The following is an 18,392-nucleotide window of genomic DNA, read 5'->3' as shown; positions in this document are numbered from 1 at the left end:
TGCTCAAGCCACACCTCCACATCTGGCCTCTTAATCGGTGGTAACAGTCTCGTTAACCAGGGATTTGGTTGAAGATGCTGCAGACATAACAGGTTTTTCAATTGAGTCGTAAAGGATAAAATAGCACCTAACTGCTTCCAGATGGAAGGGCAGAGCTGCCCGGGACCGGCAGGGGATGCAAGGTCGATTCTGCTGTACATTCCACTGGCTCTGAAGACCCGATGCTACTGGACTGGTGACAAACGTCACACAACAAAGAGGAATGAAGGGACGACAATCACACAGCGCCGCCTGCAGCAGTTCGAGGAGAAGGGGCAGTACCACCTCTACTTTAGAACAAATCCACGATGCACTTCAAGGACTCGTTCAAGTTTGTCTCAGCGCTCACTTCACCCCCCACTAGGCTCCAGCATGGGGTGCTCCCGTGGCGAGGGACCCGGTGGGGGGACCCCGGGCTCCTTTCCGCGGTCCCCGCGGCGGAGGCGGCCGCTGTGCGCGGCGCCCCGGGCCTGGTACGGGAGGCCCGGGCCCGGAGGGACGCGCCAGGCCTCGGCCGTGGGGCCGGCGGGGTACGGGGCGCGGAGACAGAGCGCGAAGAGGGGGAGACGGGCCGTGCAGGGCAGGCGGCGGCGGGGGGACGGGGAGAGAGGCGGGGAACGGAGTCGGGGGTTACCTCCGCCGGCGCGGGGAGGTCCGGGGTCCGGCGCGGAGAGCGACGCGGGCGGCGCGGTGGGAAACTGGGCCAGACGCCGCGGCCAGGCGCCCGCCCTGACGCGAGGCTGCGTCCTGGAGACCGCGCGGGGCGGGGCGGGGCGGGGCTAGGCAGCCTCCCCTCCTCCCCGCCTCCCCCCCACCTCGCACCCCCCCTGCGCCCCCTCCCGTCCCTCCCTCCACCCTCCACCCCATCCCCTCACTCTCCCTTCTCGTCCTCACTGGAGTCTCCAGGATCCCTCTTTCTCCTCCTCCTCCACCCGCCACCTCCCCTCCTCCTCTCTCTTCATCCTTTCCTCCGCCTCTCCATGCTGGAAGGGGAAACGGGAAGAATGTGGTCCAGGTCGTCCCAGGCAAGAAGCAACCAGTTTGAAAAATTAACACCTTAAAGGACAGCGCAGAGCATGGCGGGCACAAGGACCCGAGTTTAAACACCGGAGGGGGGAAAAGTAGCAGATTCCAAGAGGTGAGTGGGGAACAGTCAAGTACACCAAAACTGCTTTTCTGGGCCAAATATGACCCTAGACATGCCCATTTGTGACCCTAGTTCTAGGTCAGCTGGGTGGAACTGACCAGGGGCCAACCAAGCGCAAGCAGCAAATTAACTCTAACATGGTGAATGTAGTGTTAACTGACAGTGTGTGTATGCATGCTAGGATTGGGGCTTGAACTCAGGGCCTGGGTGCTGTCCCTTAGGCTTTTGTGCTCAAGGACAGCCCTCTGGGAGCTACAGCTCCCCTTCTGTTTTGGGGGGATTTAACTGGAGGTCCAAGTCCCTCAGATTGGTCTGTGCAGGCTAGTTTCAAATGTCAATTTTCAGATCTCAGTCTCCTGAGTAGCTCCATCTGAGCCGGGGGTGCCTGACTTGACTTACATCTCCTCCAAGGCCTAGGCTGTAGCTCAGTGGCAAAATGCTTGCCTTGTAAGTGCAGTGTTCTGGGTTCAATTCCCAGTACCACAAAAGAAAAGACTCCACCCCACCCCACCAATATGTACCTTGAACATTGTAAACTATTGGTGTGTAAATATCAGAACAACCTGGATATGTGTTTCTAGCAGAAACAGACGCACATAATAAATTATAGCATTTAAGCAAGATCTTCATTTTGAGTATATGTGACAATTTCAAATACAAAACCAACGATCCATAGCATACATTCATTTCATACTTAAAAAACCTAAACTTAAAATAAAAAAGAGAAACGAGGTAGTCATACCAAATGAATAATATTTTGACATTCTATTAAACAACAGAAGATTATACATGAGCTAAGAGAAAAAAATGTAGGGGCAATCGGATAATCTTAGGGAAGGATAAAAGTGAGCAAAAATATTCCCCAAATGTATTTTTGAAACTTTCAGACATGCACCCAGGGACATAATAAAAAAAACATAATACAACCAATAGCATAAAAAATAAAAGTAGATTCTGTTTTTCCTTTTGTTAGCCCTAGTTACTTTCATTCTCTCCCTCACTTGTTCTTGCTATTCCTGTGAATCACTTGGTTTAATTATTCCAAGTTGTTAAAGATAAATTGAAGGGATAGTGTTATAACTCAGCAATGGCATGCTTACTAGGTTCAATTCTCTGCATCACAAACACCAGCATTGTGCTTTTCACTTTGTGCATTTGGATAAAACTCAAGGTACTGTGGTTACTGACATGGAAAAGACCATACAGGAACTCAATCCATAAACTACAAAAGATGGACCTGACTATGCAGTGGTTTTCAAACCTGCCATGCACTAGGCTCTCCTGGAGGGGTTGTTAGAAACACAGAAAAGTGGACCTCACACCAAAGCTTTTTATTCAGAAGGTTTGAGGTGACAATATTTTTGTTGTTGTTCCAGTCCTAGGGCTTAAACTCCTCAGTGTTGCCCCTGAGCTATTTTGCTCAAAGCTAGAACACTACATTTTGAAATACAGCACCACATCTGACTTTCCTGATGCTTAATTGGAGATAGGAGTCTCATGAACGTTCTTGCCCTAGCTGGCTTTGAACTCAAATCTCTGTCTCCTGAGATCCTGGGCTAGAATCACAGGCAGGAGCCATCAGGGCCTAGAAGGTAAGATTTTTTAAATGAATTTCCAAGTGATGATTATGACGGGGGGGAGCTTGAAATGCACTCTTAAGAACCAGAGTGCTGATGGAAACAGTTGTCAAAAGATCAATAAAGATGTAGGTACACATAGCAGAAAATGGTATCTCCTTGTATATGTTTTTCAGGATATAGAACACTAGTTCTAAGTTTATCACCTGCTCCTTCCTGTCTTAAGATCATATGTGATGTTATCTCAGTTGTTTCTTCAACCATTTCTTTTGGTGTGTGTGGGTATGGTGCTAGACACTGAACCAAGGGCACTGAACTATAACCTCAGCCCAAACTAATTACTATTAAAAAAAAAAAAAAGTAGGCATTAAAAATCTTTCTGGCAGTGTGCTGTTTGTAGATATTAGCCACTTTTTAAGAACATATTTCTATTAAAATTATACCTAAATTCTTAGATATAGAACACCTGATTATCTGGACCCAGCTAAGCTTTTATTTTACAGGCCGAAGTTTATGGATAAAAAAGCACTACAATAATTAATGAAGCCGCTCTAATTTTGCTTGAAGGGATTTAAAATTCCCAGTAATAGCTTGTACTGTTGCTGAAGAACTCATTGATTGAAGTTCAACCAAATACCCACAAACAGCATCCAGGCATAGATGTGTAAATCTTCTCCTGTAAAGGAAAAGACACCTATTCAATATCCATATATTTAGAAACATTTCCTTCCAGAGGACTTTTCCCCAACTTCTGATACTCTTATAGTCCCATAAAAACTCCAGGATTATATGACTAAATAGCAAATACTTGAAAACAGAGAAACTGATCTGATGTCAATTACCATGTAACCATTTTTATTTTATTTTTTTTTTTTTTTGCCAGTCCTGGGCTTGAGCTCAGGGCCTGAGCACTGTCCTTGGACTTTCTCAAGGCTAGAGCTCTACCACTTGAGCCTCAGCACCACTTCTAGCTTTTTTCTACATATGTGGTACCAAGGAATCGAACCCAGGTCTTCATGCATGCAAGGCAAGCACTTTAACCACTAGGCCAAACTCCCAGCCCCAGATGTAACCATTTTTCTATTTGATGATTACAATGACGATTCTATTTAATATTCACTTATTTACATTCTTTTGGCTTTTCCAAAAGAATAATCCTTAAAAGAGCAATGAAATCATTAAGACATAATTGAAATATTTTAATCCTAGGTCATAAATTCAATGCAAAATCTATGTGTGTATGTGTATTTGTTCTGGGGCTTGAACTCAGGGCTTGGGCACTATCCTTGAGCTTTTCTGCTCAAGCCAACTAACTGCTCTACTACCTAAGCCACAGCTCAGCTTCTGGTTTTCTTGGTGGTTAACTAGAGAAAAGAGTCTAACAGTTTCTTCCTGGGCCTACTCTTAACTGTGATTTTCATACCTCAACCTCCAGAATAACTAATAACTAACTCCAGAATATAGTGTGAGCCACTGGTGCCTGACAAGAAATTTCTAACTACTTAATAATGTTCACTTATACAAAGAACTTAGGACAATGATTGAAAAATCCACCTTTCATACATGCAGATGGATGTCATCTAAATAGTTTTTGTTAATGACTCCTGTATATTCCAATAGTCTCTCGAAATTCATTACCCAGGTTATTTACCAGAAACATTCGAGGCTTTTGAAGAATACAATAGTTACCTCTCATAATTAACAACGTGGCTAGGATTCTCCACATATTTTGTTAAAAGTACATGGATACAATCCAAAAGATGCAATGGTTTTTTCACTCTGTTCCAGAATGGATCCTACAAAGAAAAAAAAATATGTTCTTGAGACTCTTATCTCCAATTAAATATCAAAAGCTGGTATGGCTCAAATACTAGAATGCCTGTGTTCAAGCCCCAGTACTGTATACCTGTCCCACCTCCAAAAAAAAAAGAGCTTTGAAAAGGACACTACAAACTGAATATATGGCATATGTCTGTGATCCAAATCCTCAGATGGCTGAGAGCAGAAACATACTTTGTTCTAGGACAATGCAGACTACATGGCAACATAGTCCAAGGAAAATAAAAACTAAAATCAACAGCAAAGAGTAAAAATAGTAAGAGAAAGAAGAGTAGTACCACCGTACGATGCTACTAAAAAATCCAATAGTCCAATTAAATCAAGTTTTAAGCTTTCAATATAATTCAATATACTTGATGTTTTCATTGAGGTTATTTGGAACAAACCTAGTGTTATTTTGTTCTTAAAGTAAATGGACTTGGGATATAATCCAATCTTGGGGCAAAACACTAAATTTGATCCTTAACAATGAAAAAAACCTAACAGCTAACAATTCTCTTTTTTTCTTTCATGGCATTGATATTTGAAATCATAGATTCATGATGGCTAGGCTAACACTCTACAGCTTGCCCTATGCCCCCAGCCTTGACAATTCTTACTATAGTAGATGAATCCATATCTTTGGTTAGCCTATTCTACAAAGAGCAAGTATATATAGTTAGGATTATTAATATAAAAATGTTAGCATTTTATTTAATGATGATAAATGCCAGAACAACTCACTAGTTTAAAATCCTTATATATAATTTCTAATACTTGACCAATACAGTAAATATCTGTCAAACTATTTAGATATCTACAAACATGTAACCAAGATACCTCACACTGACTGTATCTACAGAAGTTTTTAGAGAAACTAATTTGACCGTATTTAATGATTTCCTTACCCGTGATTTGAACAGTTGATCATACACTTCTAGTAGGCGAGGTAATGGCACTCCAGTTTCATTCATGGTCTGTATAACAAAGCCCACATCCCAGTTCAGAGTACAAACCTGCTGTTCTAAAAACTGTATAATAAAATCTAGGAAAGGGAAAGAACAAAAATTTGATTTTTTTTTAACTCTTGATACTAAAAGATGTCTTATTTGTAATGGAGTAGTTTGGAGGAGGAAATCTTTTTTTTTTTTTTTTTTTTTTTTTTGCCAGTCATGGGGACTGAACTCAGGGCCTGAGCACCATCCTTGGGTTTTCTCAAGGCTAGAACTCTACCACTTGAGCCACAGTACCACTTCCAGCTTTTTGCTATGTATGTGGTACTGAAGAATCAAACCCAGGTCTTCGTGCATGCTAGGCAAGCACTCTACCACTAGGCCAAACTCCTGGACATATTAAACTCAACTTCAAAACCATTTTTGGGAGCTGGGGTTAGTTACAGGATGATGGCAAAGTACACATTTAGTATGCACAAGGCACTGGGTTCAGTCCTCAGCACCTCAAACAGAAAGAATGTCAAGATGTGCACCAGAACAGGTGGTATAAGCACAAGACAAAGATTAGAGATTGCCTATGGCTAGAGGGTGAAAGGGAATGGGAAGAGACAAAGAGTAAAGAATTTCATTTTGGAATAAAAAAAATCATCCTCAAATTAAATTGTGGTAATAGACCTACAAGTCTAACTCAATGTAATAGAGAATAGATGAACCAATCACTAATTACCCATGACTGAAAACATCAGCCATTATATTAAGTTATCGACAGCATAGTTACTTAGTTTATCACTCAACACAAACCTCAAATAGATAAATTAACTTGGAAAACTAGTAGAAACTAGTTTTACATTTGGTAAATTATGCTATTCTCCAGGGGTTTTCCTTTCAGTGAAGACAGAACTAAAACTTCTGAGCTAAATAAACACAACAAAACTCTTCTTTCACAGAAAAGATTATTACTACTTTTCAATGGAGAAAAATTATCCAATTATCAAAATAGAAAATAAAACACGTCTACATCTTGGGTGGCTACTTACCCAAAGGAAAGAAACGAGGAGTCCCAGCATAAATTTTGCCAAGGAGGACAATCTTGAGACTAAGAGCATGCATTCTATCTGGTGAACTCAGTGTTACACTATCATTCAATTCTGTAAGAAAATGAAATGTTAGTAAAATCACAAATTATTTTCAATGTAAAATATTTATATTGCTATTGTTTTCAGGTTTGCATCCCTAAATTTATTTATTTTTGGTGGGTAATGGGGCTTGAACTCTGGCCTGGGCACTGTCCCTGAACTCTTCAGCTCAAGGCCACGGTCCTACCCTTGAGCCACACCCAACTTCCCATTTTCTACAGGATAACTGGAGATAAGAGTCTCAGGTCCTTTTATGCCTGGCCTGGCTTTGAACCTTGATCCTCAGATCTCAACCTCCTGAGTAGCTAGGATTACAGGTGTGAGCCACTGTGCCCAGCTTTCACCCATAAGTATTTATGGGGTTACTTTTGGTATAATCATCTTTCCAATAAATGCAGATGCCTTCTGCTTACTTTTTTTTATTAAGACACTGTTTTCACAAGTGTTAGCAATATATGCTACTACTAATATTCTTTTAGAAAGTCATTAAATAATATATGTTAATTGATCTAGAATTAAGCACTTTACCTTTCTCAATGATATCTTGCCAAAGTGTCTGCACCAATATGGGATCTGAATATCCAGCACAATGAATTATTGCAAGTTTACACTCTGCAAGTTTAAATGGGTCAGCAAACTCCCCATAAAGCTGTGGAAGGAAATACGAAAATTAAACATTCAACCAGAGTTAACTGTTTAGAGAGAAAGCACACCTTCATATTTAAAAAGAACAACATATTCAACGCTCTATATATAACGTTGAATATCCTTTATGCTATACTCATGTCTCCTCATTATCATTTTAGATTTACATTTCACATATAAATAAAAACATATATTTACTTTGCTTTAATTTTCCTGATCAACACGGTCTTCTTTAGTCTCATTCACGTTCCTACAAATGATATTTTATGTTTCCTTGTGAATGAATGTACTCAGAAATATATCTTTATGAACTGATTTCAATTACCATGTGGCTAGACTGATTCCACAGCTTTGCAAAGATCACACTAACCACGGTTGTGCTGGAATCCTTCCTGTATGTGGACTTACACTCATTTGGTTATATGCTCAAGAGAGATGGAAGTACCTTCTACCCCACATCTTCACCAGCATGTTTGTCTTCTTGACAAGTGTCATTTTGACTGGGATGAGATGGAATCTAATATATAGTTTTCATTTCCATTTCCTTTATGCTACAAACGTTACACATTTCTTCAAGTCCTAATAGCCATTTATACTTCTTCTTCTAAGAACTCGTATTCAATCCATTTAAAAACTGGATTTTATGCTTTTGGTGTTTAGTTTTTGAGCTCTTTGTATATTCTGCATATAGTTCCTTTATCTGTTGAATAGCTACCAAAAATATTTTCCATATCTTTGGATTGTCTTTTGATTGTGGTTAATTGCTTCCTTTGAAGCTTTTGAATTGATGTAATTTTGTTTCTCAATTATTGCTCTTACTTGCTGTGTAACAGGAGTTCTATTCAGAAGACTGCTCATGCCTGAATCTTTCAGTGTTTCACTATATACCTCTATATTAAGTTTAAAGCTCCAAATCTTGTATTAAGATTGGATTCACTTGATTTACCTACAGTACAAGAAGAGAAAGAGAGACCACTGGCACCCAGGATTTTTTTTTAATAGCTAAATTAAATCTTTTCTATGATATAAAAGCATAAATAGCCTGGTGCAGATGGCTCAGGTTGCAATCCTAGCTACTAAGGAGGCTGAGATCTGAAGATCTTGCTTTGAAGCCAGCCTGAGCATAAAACTTGCATGAGATTCTTATCTCTAATCAACCACTTAAAAACTAGAGGTGGCATAAGGCTTTAAATGGAAAAGCACTAGCCTTGAGCAAAAGAATTCATGGAAAGCACCCAGACCCTAACAGCCAACAACAACAGCAACCAAAAAGGTAAATGTAAAGCATGTAATTTTGAGAAATAAGGTAACCCATTATATAATTGCACTTTAAAAAAAAAATCACCTTAGTTATATCCATTAGCTCAGAATCCAGTTGAGAAACTGCATCTTGCACAGAAGAATGATGGGAATATTGCTTTTGTAGCGTTTCTTGTATTTGAAGTTGTATCCTAGCAACCTAGAGTGGGCAGAAAACCAGGCATCTTAATTTCTTTGATAGATACTTTATGACAGGTACTTGAAGAAATGACATCTAGCAACCAAATTTAAATTTACTGAAATTAAAATAATGTATGGATACAGATGTCTCCTGTAAAACACTGTCATCACAAGATCCCTTATCACAATATAATAAATGTTACAGGAAATGTTCTATAGAAGAAAACTTTGCTGGTCACTAATGCCAGTGTTTCCCATGACTATAGCCAAACAAATGTCTACACTGGACTTAGTGTTCAGGCATCAAATTCAAGCTGCAGGACGAGAGAGAGAGAGAAAGGGGGGGAGGGGAGAGAGAGGGAGAAGTAATGGTGGAAGCAAAGTATTTCATGTCAGGATTCTGATGCTTTTGTTTTTGTTTTTTTTCATGAGGTACTTTAACTCTGGATCTGAATGCCGCCCTTTAGCTCTTCAGCTTAAGGCTAGCGCTCTAACACTTGAGTCACAGCACCACTTTTGGTTTTCTGGTGGCTAACTGGAGTTAAGAGTCTCATGGATTTTCCTGCTCGGGTTGGTTCTGAACCATGATCCTTAGATCTCAGCCTCCTAAATAGCTAGGATGACAGGCCTGAGCCACAGGCACCCCATAGGATTCTAATTTTGAAGTAGCACAAACAAGAACTTGTGTTTTATTGATCCAAGTGATGGAAAGTCAATCAAGAACATCAACTTAAAGCCGGCCAGTGGTTCATGCCTGTAATCCTAGCTACTTAGGAGGATGAGATTTGAGGATCAAGGTTCAAAGCCAACCCAGGCACCAAAGGACCAGAGACTCTTATCTCCAATTTCAAGATATACCTCTTAAAAACAGGAAGTATGGCTTGGTTCAGGGTAGGACGGTAGCCTTGAGCTGAGGAGTTCAAGGACAGTACCCAGGCACAGAGGTAGGGTGGTAGTCCTGAGCTGAAGTGCTCAGGGACAGGGTCCAGACTGAGTTCAAGATCCAGGACCCACCAAAAAAAAAAAAAAAAGAATACCAACTTGACTTTGTTAAACGATAAATAAGCTTTTATACAATTTAAATTTTTAGTCAATTCATTAAAGCACTTTAGCTTACTCCATACATACTCCTGGAGTAAATGGTGATGACATAACTACTAGCTATGTAAACAGTTGGGAGTTAAAATGTCTGTATGTCATATATACTGGTATCCTTAAAATGTTTTTTTGCTTTTTGAGACAGGGTCTCTTGGTATATAGTTCATGCTAGCCTGAATGGACCACCATGATTCTCCTGACTTTATGTTCCAAGTGCAAACAGGTGAAAGTCATCACATCTAGCTTCCTTAAAATCTCTTAAGACTGATAAACATGAAAATAGAAGTGATTAAAATTAATAATTCTAATTTCTATAAACCTAGTCGGTATTTATAAAAGATAAAAAAGTAAAGCACCTATGTGGCTACAATTCTACGTGGACATAGCTTCAATATCTTTACAACTTACTTCCATTTTTTCTTCTAATTCATGAAGGAATTCACCATCTGCAGCTATTGATGATATTGCAGTAGAACTTTTGGCACTAAGAATGGCTCGAGCAATATATTCTAATCGTTGTTGAAGTGAAATTTCTGTGCTAGAATATAAAGTCTCAATTTTAGTTACATGATTTCTCAAGAACTAAAGATATAAATATGCCAACTATAAGATGTACTATTTTAAACCAAGTGAACCAAGTGAACATAAAAGGCCATATGAAGCACAAATAATTACTAAGTTTTCCAAAAAAATATTTTCAGAATTTAAAAACAGATCAAATTTTAGAAAATTATAGTCATGTCTAAAAGGCCATTTATTTTAAAACTTCAGTTCAAAACATAAAAACTCAAATTCTAGCTTCCTATAGGGAGGGAGAAGAATCCAGAACCAAAACAATAAGGGTGGGGGGCAACCAAAAATAGCTAGAATTACAAGTCTTAGATTGTGGATTTGATTTACTCAGAAAAGGATCCACTTAAACTGCCTTTTACCCTAGTTATAGTTAACTATAGTGTTACACTTCCAAAAGGAAATCAAATGAAAAATTTTCCTCCTTCCTTACAAAATATGATGAATTAGCTAACTAATATTGATCACCCTTGAGGCAAAACAAAAAGTATGAATTCAGGAGCTCTGTTATTAACATCTATTTATCAACAATTTTAAGTTACATTAAATCTGACATTTGATGCCTCCTCATTTGGTACAGCCTATTCAAAGAGTGTGTACTGACAGAAAGGAAAAAGTGATGCAGTAGGTGAAGAGTTCTATAACTGTGAAAAAAACTAAGAATTCAAAAGTGGATGTATATGGCATTTTACATGCAGAAAAAAGTGAGTTAAATAAATGTAGATAATGAATGCTCTTAAAAGTTATAGTAATCAGGGCCAGGAGCATGGCCTAGTGGTAGCATGCTCACCTAGCATGCACTAAGCCCTGGGTTTGATTCCCTGGAACCACATACACAGAAAAGGGCATAAGTGGCACTGTCTCAAGTGGCAGTGTGCTAGCCTTGAGCTATAAGTGTCCAAGGACAGTGGACAGGCGCTGAGTTGAAGCCCCAGGACCAGCAAAATAAAAAAAAAAGTTATGTAACTTAAAAGGCAAATTGGTATAACTCGTCTCTAAAATCCCAGGTACTCATAAAACTGAGATCTGGGGATCACATTTGAAAACAGCCTGGGCACCAAAGTCTGTGACACTTATTTCCAACTAGCCACCAAACAAAACCAAGAAGTGAAGCTACCACTCAAGTAGCAGAACCTAAAATCTAAGGGATAATGCACAGACCCTACATTCAAGCCCATGGACCAGCACCAAAAAAAGGACAATGTAATTTCTGGAAAATCAAAGAAAAGCATTTGATAGAACCTGTGAAATCTGGATGTAACTAAGCCCTGTCTTCATATTTCACAATGATAATACTGTGTCATACCTGTGCATGTCAGCCAATTTGGACAGGACACGAGCAGCATTACTAAAACTTCTGTTCTTCTCATAATACCTCCAGAGTAAATCCATGTAACGAACTTTGTTTTGATCCACTTTAGCCATTCGGACTAGATGTGGCTCCAGAAATGGAGAAGCAATCTAGACATCATACAATTACACAAAATAATTTTCACATCACCTAACTGATAGAGAAGACAACTGTAATTCTGTCTTATTTCATGAGAAAAAGAAAATTTTTAATCAATAGATGGAGAGGTTTTCAGGATAGAAATGATTTTTTTGTTTTCTCATAGTTAATGGAGAAGTTCATATAAAAATTTCAGTAGGCTTGGGCCAGAAGTTTGGCTTAGTGGTAGAGTGCTTGCCTAGCATGCACAAAGACCTAGGGTTGATACCTCGGTACCACAAACATAAAAAAAAAAAAAAAAAAGCCAGAAGTGGTAATGTGGCTCAAGTGGTAGAGCTCTAGCCTTGAGAAAGCCCAAGGACAATGCTTAGGCCCTGAGCCCAAGCCCAGGACTGGACAAAAAAAAACCAAACCAAAACAAAACAAATTGAATAGGCTGATGAAAATAATTGACAAGTACAAATAATTGACTAAGGAAAAATTGTGCAATTATGCACCAGGATCCTTTTTCCCACGAGGACATGAAGTATTCAAGGAACTGAAACCAGAAAGCAGTGATTATTTCACTTAGATATTGGAACACAGCTATTGATGACTAGACTCAGAGTTACATGCATCCTTGATGTCATATGTTATGTTTGGGGTTTTTTTTTTAATAGATCAGAGAACACTGAAATATGTTCAAAGTCACATAGTGACTTACTTAATAATGGTAGAACTAAAACAAAATTCAGAACCCCAAATTAATAATATAAACCTTTTCTACTTCAAAATATAAATTACCTTGATAAAAAAAATAAAATTCAAAGCCAGGCGCTGGTGGCTAATGCCTGTAATCCTAGCTACTCAGGAGGCTGAGGTCTGAGGATCACGGGTCAAATCCAACATAGGCACAAATGTCCACGAGACTCTTATTTCCAATTAAGCATTAGAAAACCGGAAGTGGCACTGTGGCTCAAATGGTAGAGCACTAGCCTTGAAATGAAGAGTCCAGGGACAGCGCCGCCCAGGCCAAGTTCAAGCTCCACAACCAACCAAAAAATAAAAGATTATTTGAGTAGTGCTATTTGAAAATATAAACATAAACTACAAAATAATAGAAATGCAATAAAATAGATATGAACTTTTACCTGTAGCAACTTATCTGCAAGGTCAGCTTGGATCAGCCAATTATAAAGAGCAATACTAAAGAGTTCATCCTTGGATCGCTGAGCCAATTTGAGCATGTGTTCAAACTAAAATAAAACACCAACAATTAGCATAGCTAAAAAATGCTTACTTCTTGGGCATCACAATATATTATTTCCAATCTATGGGAGAAAAAAATCAGGTTAAATAATTCCTAAGAGAGAGTACTTTTCCAAAAACAATTATATCACCACCATCAAGCAAAACTTCCAGATGGAAATATACTATGTCCCTTACATGATGTCCTGCTTCTTCATTACTCAGCATATTGGGATCAGATGACAACACTGGAGGACCAGGTTTTTTTGGTACACTAGGAGACTGAGGAGCTGCCTTACTTTGATTTACTAGTTCTTGAAGTGTATCTGTAATGCATTTATAACTGTTTAATCTAAAAGAAAATGGAAAAGGAACAAATATGTTAATTATCTATAAAGCAATAACATATTTAATCTAAATTAAATATATACAAAAATCTAAAGTATTTCAACAAATACACGCATGTATTTGTTTCAAAAATAATACAAAGCGTATGCTGTTTCAACAGGTTTGAGCAATGTTTGGTTAAACATTAAAGAGTAAAGCCATAAAACAAAGCTGTATTAATGAAGAAAAAGTTCTAACAGTTAATGCATTTCCTTTACTAACATACAATTTTCCATTTAACAATGTAGATATTTGTGAACATTTAAAAATTATCTTAAGGGCCGAGAGCGTAGACTAGTTGTAGAGTGCTTGCCTAGCATGAATGAAGCACTGGGTTCAATTCCTCAGTATCACATACACAGAAAAGGCTGGAAGTGGTGCTTGCTATGGCTCAAGTGTTAGACCTCTAGCCTTGAGAAAACTCAAGGACAGACCTCAGGCCATAAGTTCAAGGCCCAGGACTTGTAAAAAAAAAAAAAGTTCTATTACAGGCCCACAGTTCAAGCCCCTCGACCAACAACAACTAACTACAAGTAATTATCTTACAAGATGGGTGTGGTGGATCACTCCTGAAATCCTAACTACTCAGGAGGCTGAGATCTAAGGATCACAGTTCAAAGCCAGCCTGGGCACTAAAGTCCTGAAGACTCTTATCTCCAATTAACCACCAGAAAACCGCAAGTGGTGCTGTGGCTCAAGGGGTAAGGCAATAGCCTTGAGCTGAAGAGCTCAAAGACAACGCCCAAGTTCAGAGTTCAAGATCAAAAACAAATTAAAAAAAAAAATCTTAGAATGAGAAACCCCGAATTCAATTCCCAGTACTGGACCCGAAGAATGTATTTAAAGGCAGAGTGCCAACTAAGTGAGCAAGCTGATCAAATAGGAGGTGCTGAGTTCAAACCCTAGCATTGGTGAAAAATGAAAGAGAGAGGGGAGGAAGGAGACAAAATTAGTAAATGGGAAGGGAGGAAGTGATAGAAAGAGAGGGTTAGAGAGAAGAGACAAAGAAGATAGGTAGAAAACACTCCCTTTCTTCCATTTTTCTTTCTAGTAGTCTTATCTTAGGAGAGGAATGCGCTGAAAAACATACTGCTTTATCAAAATGAATACCAGGAAGTAGAAAAAAGTGGGGGGGACATGTCAGGAGGAAGAATGCAAGATGTTTACAATTCCTTAAGGCAGGCTGGAAGTACTTGGTTAGTTGTAAAAAGGGGTTACAATTCCTTAAGTCAGGTTATAATTGTATAATATATAATTACATATATGATATATAATAATTTATATATAATACATATGTATTATACAAATAATTATATTATATATAAGTTATAACACTTTTAATAAAACTACTTACTAAGACCAGAAAGTTTAAACTAGTGGTAGAATGCTTTCCTAGCATGCAAGAAGACCAGGGTTTGATTCCTTGGTACCACATACATAGAAATAGCTAGAAGTTGGGCCGGGAGTTTGGCCTAGTGGTAGAGTGCTTGCCTAGCATGCACGAAGACCCGGGTTCAATTCCTCGGTACCACATACATAGCAAAAAGCCAGAAGTGGTGCTGAGGCTCAAATGGTAGAGCTCTAGCCTTGAGAAAGTCCAAGGACAGTGCTCAGGCTCTGAGCTCAAACCCAGGACTGGCAAAAAAAAAAAAAAAAAAAAAGAAATAGCTAGAAGTGGTGTTGTGGCTCAAGTGGTACAGTGCTAGCCTTGAGAATGCCCAAGGACAGTGCTCAGACTATGAGTTCAAGCCATCCCCCCAGGGGGGGAATAATAAGAATAATACTAGAAATTAAAATATGAAAAAAAATTCCTTTTAATATTGTTACAGTATTTCACCTTGTTATCTGATATATTTTATATATGATTAATTGGTTATTTGAAATAGGATAGGGAAAGGGGGAAATCAAGATGAGCGGGGGGGAGGTGGGGAGGGAAATGGGGTCCATAACATGAGAAAGGGTATCAATATGTGTGAAGTAATGTACCTTCTATTTGGTGAATATAATGTAACCCTTCTATTAATTACAATGAAAAATATATGAAAAAAATTCCTTTTAAATAAACTGCTTTCATCTAGAAAAAGAAAACAAGCAATAGAGAGAGGGTTGGCAGTGAACCCAGTTCTGACCTCAAACAAGGGAATCCATTAAAAAAAATCAATTTAGTCTCTAAAAACCCTTTAAGGTTTACTACTTACCTTTCTTGGAAAGCCTGGTGCCCAACTACATCTTCTTCTGGTTCTCCATGTTTATAGAAATGAAGTCCAAGCCCCTGAGGATCTTTTTTCTCTGCAGCAGTAAGGGAAAGTTCTACCACACCCTCATAAAAACGCACTAATGAGAAAGAAAATGAACGAGCACTAAGAATTTACTACTAAGCTGAATATTCTTTCCTTATATAGCATATGAAATCAATCATCAATTCCATGTCTCTATTGGTCACCGTAATGAAAACACAATGTTTCTGATCAATCTACCCAGGAAAAATGTCTTAACATATGTAGAAGGGAATTATCAAAATACTGCTTCTTGAAAAACATTTTCACATTAAAAACAACAGAAAGGAGAGTTTCAATTTTTCATCTGGGAAAAACAGGGAGAGATTCCAAATACCTGTATTACATCACATTCAATTTGATTTAAAGTAATTTTAAAGGCTCTAGAAATTTTGATTGTTAAAATTAGTCAAAATTTTTATTTTTTCCAAGTTTTTCCACTTCCTTATGAGTGGGGCCATGTCATTCTTTCTAATGGCAGCATAGAAATCCATTGTGTATAAATACTACATCTTAGGGGACTGGAAGTTTGGCCTGGTGGAAGAGTGCTTGCCTACCATGCACAAAGACCGGGTTTGATTCCTCAGTACCACATACATAGAAAAAAGGCTGGAAATGGTGCTATGGCTCAAGTGGTAGAGCTCTAGCCTTGAGAAAGCCCAAAGACAGTGCTCAAGCCCAAGCAAAAAAAAAAAAAAACCCGAAAACAAAAAACTACATCTTCTTGATCCATTTATCTCTGAGGGGCATCTGGTTGGTTCTATATTTTAGATATGGTAAATGATGCTACAATCAACATCATTATTCTAGTAGCTTTAGCACGTCCTTGTTTATGGAAATTTGGATAGATACCCAAGAGTAGGATTGCTGGGTCATAAGGGAGCTCTATATTTAGTCTTCTGAGAAACTACCATACTGTTTTCCAGAGTGATAGAAAAGTTTACATTCCTACCAACAGTGTATCATTGTTCCCTTTTGGCCACATCCCTGATAGCATATGTTGTTATTACATTTCTTGATAATGGCATTCTAACTGGGATGAAATGGAAAATTATATCCAGTGAAGTAAGCCAGACTGAAAGAAACATAGGCTCCATGGTTTCCGACATTTGGCAGTAATTAGTACACATCCAGGATTCTAGCAGAGGACAACCACAACAGCTCAACAGCTTTGTGTAAATGGCCATATAGGATGAAGGTAAGTGAAATGAACTCAAGGATATGGAAACAAGAGGTTTATCTTTATGATTGTTGTTCTTAACCTACTATGAAGTTATTTCTTTTATCCTCTCTCTCTGTTTCTCCCTTTCTCTCTTTTCTTTCTCCAGATGGCTTATCTCATGTTGTTACTGTATCTGACTTTGGTACCTGGTACATTTGTATATGTTTATTTGAGCTGAAGAGCTCAGGGGCAGTATCCAGGCCCTGTGTTCAAACCCCATGACTGACAGAACAAAAACAAAAACAAGTTTTATAAAGTTGCATACTTTTTGCCTGATGCAGCTCAGAGAGATAGTGACTTGTTAACATGCACAAGGCTCTATATCTAACGTCTAATGTCACCAAAATATCACTTAAGTCACCGATGCTGAAAAATTTTGCTTTTGAGAAAAGGTTCTTTATCATCACTTGTTTGATCACTATCAGTTTTATTCATACACTATCACTGAGTTATTGTTCTCTGAGTTAAGTAACAGACTACAACATATAGTTTCTCACCTTGCCTATACTGAACACAAACATTGGAAAGGTCCACTTGATTACTGATTTTTTGATATTCTTTTAATGATTCTCTTAACATTCTTTCTTTCTCAATCTTATTTTGAACTTGTCGGGAACGCTGAAGAAGTTCATTTGCCTAAAGAGATAACAGAAATTTAAAACAATACAAAATAAAACAGACACATGATGCTATGAACAGAAGCTTGAGCTATGACTACATTTAGATGTAATTCATTATCAAATAAATAAAAACTCTACAAACTTACTTCTTCTTAATTTTAGGCAGAAAAGTTCTGATCAAAAAAAGACTAGCTATTCTTAATTCCTCTCACAAATATGTTAGGCAAGATAGTTCTGTCTGGTAATTCTCTTGCCTAGTCAATACATTATTGGTCAGCACGCAGTCCACATGATACTGATTTACTTATTTTTCCACCTGTAGGAGAGGAGCAATAAAAATTGCCCTGTTAACTTTAATTAGCTACATATTTACCTAAAATCTTAATGATTATCCTTAATATTTTAGCAGAGAAACAAATTCAGTAATTATTAAGCTTCCTCCTTCTCACCTTTTTTTAAATGTTCTAAATGGCTACAAAGATCCTCAATAAAAAATCTTAAGATTTTAAGTATGTGGATTTTATAACACTATGTATTTTAACTCTTGTAATCTTGCTATATCTAGAGTGTATGTGTGCACGCGCGAATGTGTGTGTGTGTGTGTGGTACTTTTTGGGGGGGTCCGGTGCTGGAGCTTGAAATCAGGGCCTGAGCACTGTCCTTGGGCTTTTTCTTCAAGACTAACACTTGTGCCACAGCTCCACTTCTGTCTTTTCTATGTATATGGTACTGAGGAATCAAACCCGGGTCTTCTTGCATGTTAGGCAAGTACACTACCACTAGGCCA

At 38.4% G+C, this 18,392-nt stretch overlaps 1 protein-coding gene across 1 annotated transcript in view; it reads right to left on the bottom strand.

Annotated features, from left to right (window-relative positions):
* Nucleotides 1–3,233: 3,233 nt before the first annotated feature.
* Nucleotides 3,234–18,392, bottom strand: part of Nup155 (nucleoporin 155) — a 52,182-nt gene continuing 37,023 nt past the window's right edge. The window contains exons 24-35 of the mRNA XM_090332030.1: nt 17,483–17,621; nt 15,686–15,821; nt 13,299–13,452; nt 13,004–13,108; nt 11,730–11,884; nt 10,262–10,391; nt 8,661–8,774; nt 7,199–7,319; nt 6,572–6,682; nt 5,490–5,626; nt 4,453–4,559; nt 3,234–3,439 (exon numbers count right to left, since the gene is read on the bottom strand). Of these exons, the coding sequence (XP_090188156.1) occupies nt 3,301–3,439; nt 4,453–4,559; nt 5,490–5,626; nt 6,572–6,682; nt 7,199–7,319; nt 8,661–8,774; nt 10,262–10,391; nt 11,730–11,884; nt 13,004–13,108; nt 13,299–13,452; nt 15,686–15,821; nt 17,483–17,621 (1,548 nt within the window). The 3' untranslated portion in view covers nt 3,234–3,300. The remainder of the gene's footprint in view (nt 3,440–4,452; nt 4,560–5,489; nt 5,627–6,571; nt 6,683–7,198; nt 7,320–8,660; nt 8,775–10,261; nt 10,392–11,729; nt 11,885–13,003; nt 13,109–13,298; nt 13,453–15,685; nt 15,822–17,482; nt 17,622–18,392) is intronic.

Source organism: Megascapheus bottae, chromosome 4, assembly GCF_031878675.1.
Source record: "Megascapheus bottae isolate mThoBot1 chromosome 4, mThoBot2.hap1, whole genome shotgun sequence".
In the NCBI taxonomy this organism is placed as follows: domain Eukaryota; kingdom Metazoa; phylum Chordata; class Mammalia; order Rodentia; family Geomyidae; genus Megascapheus; species Megascapheus bottae.
This window is presented reverse-complemented; position numbering and strand designations above follow the sequence as displayed.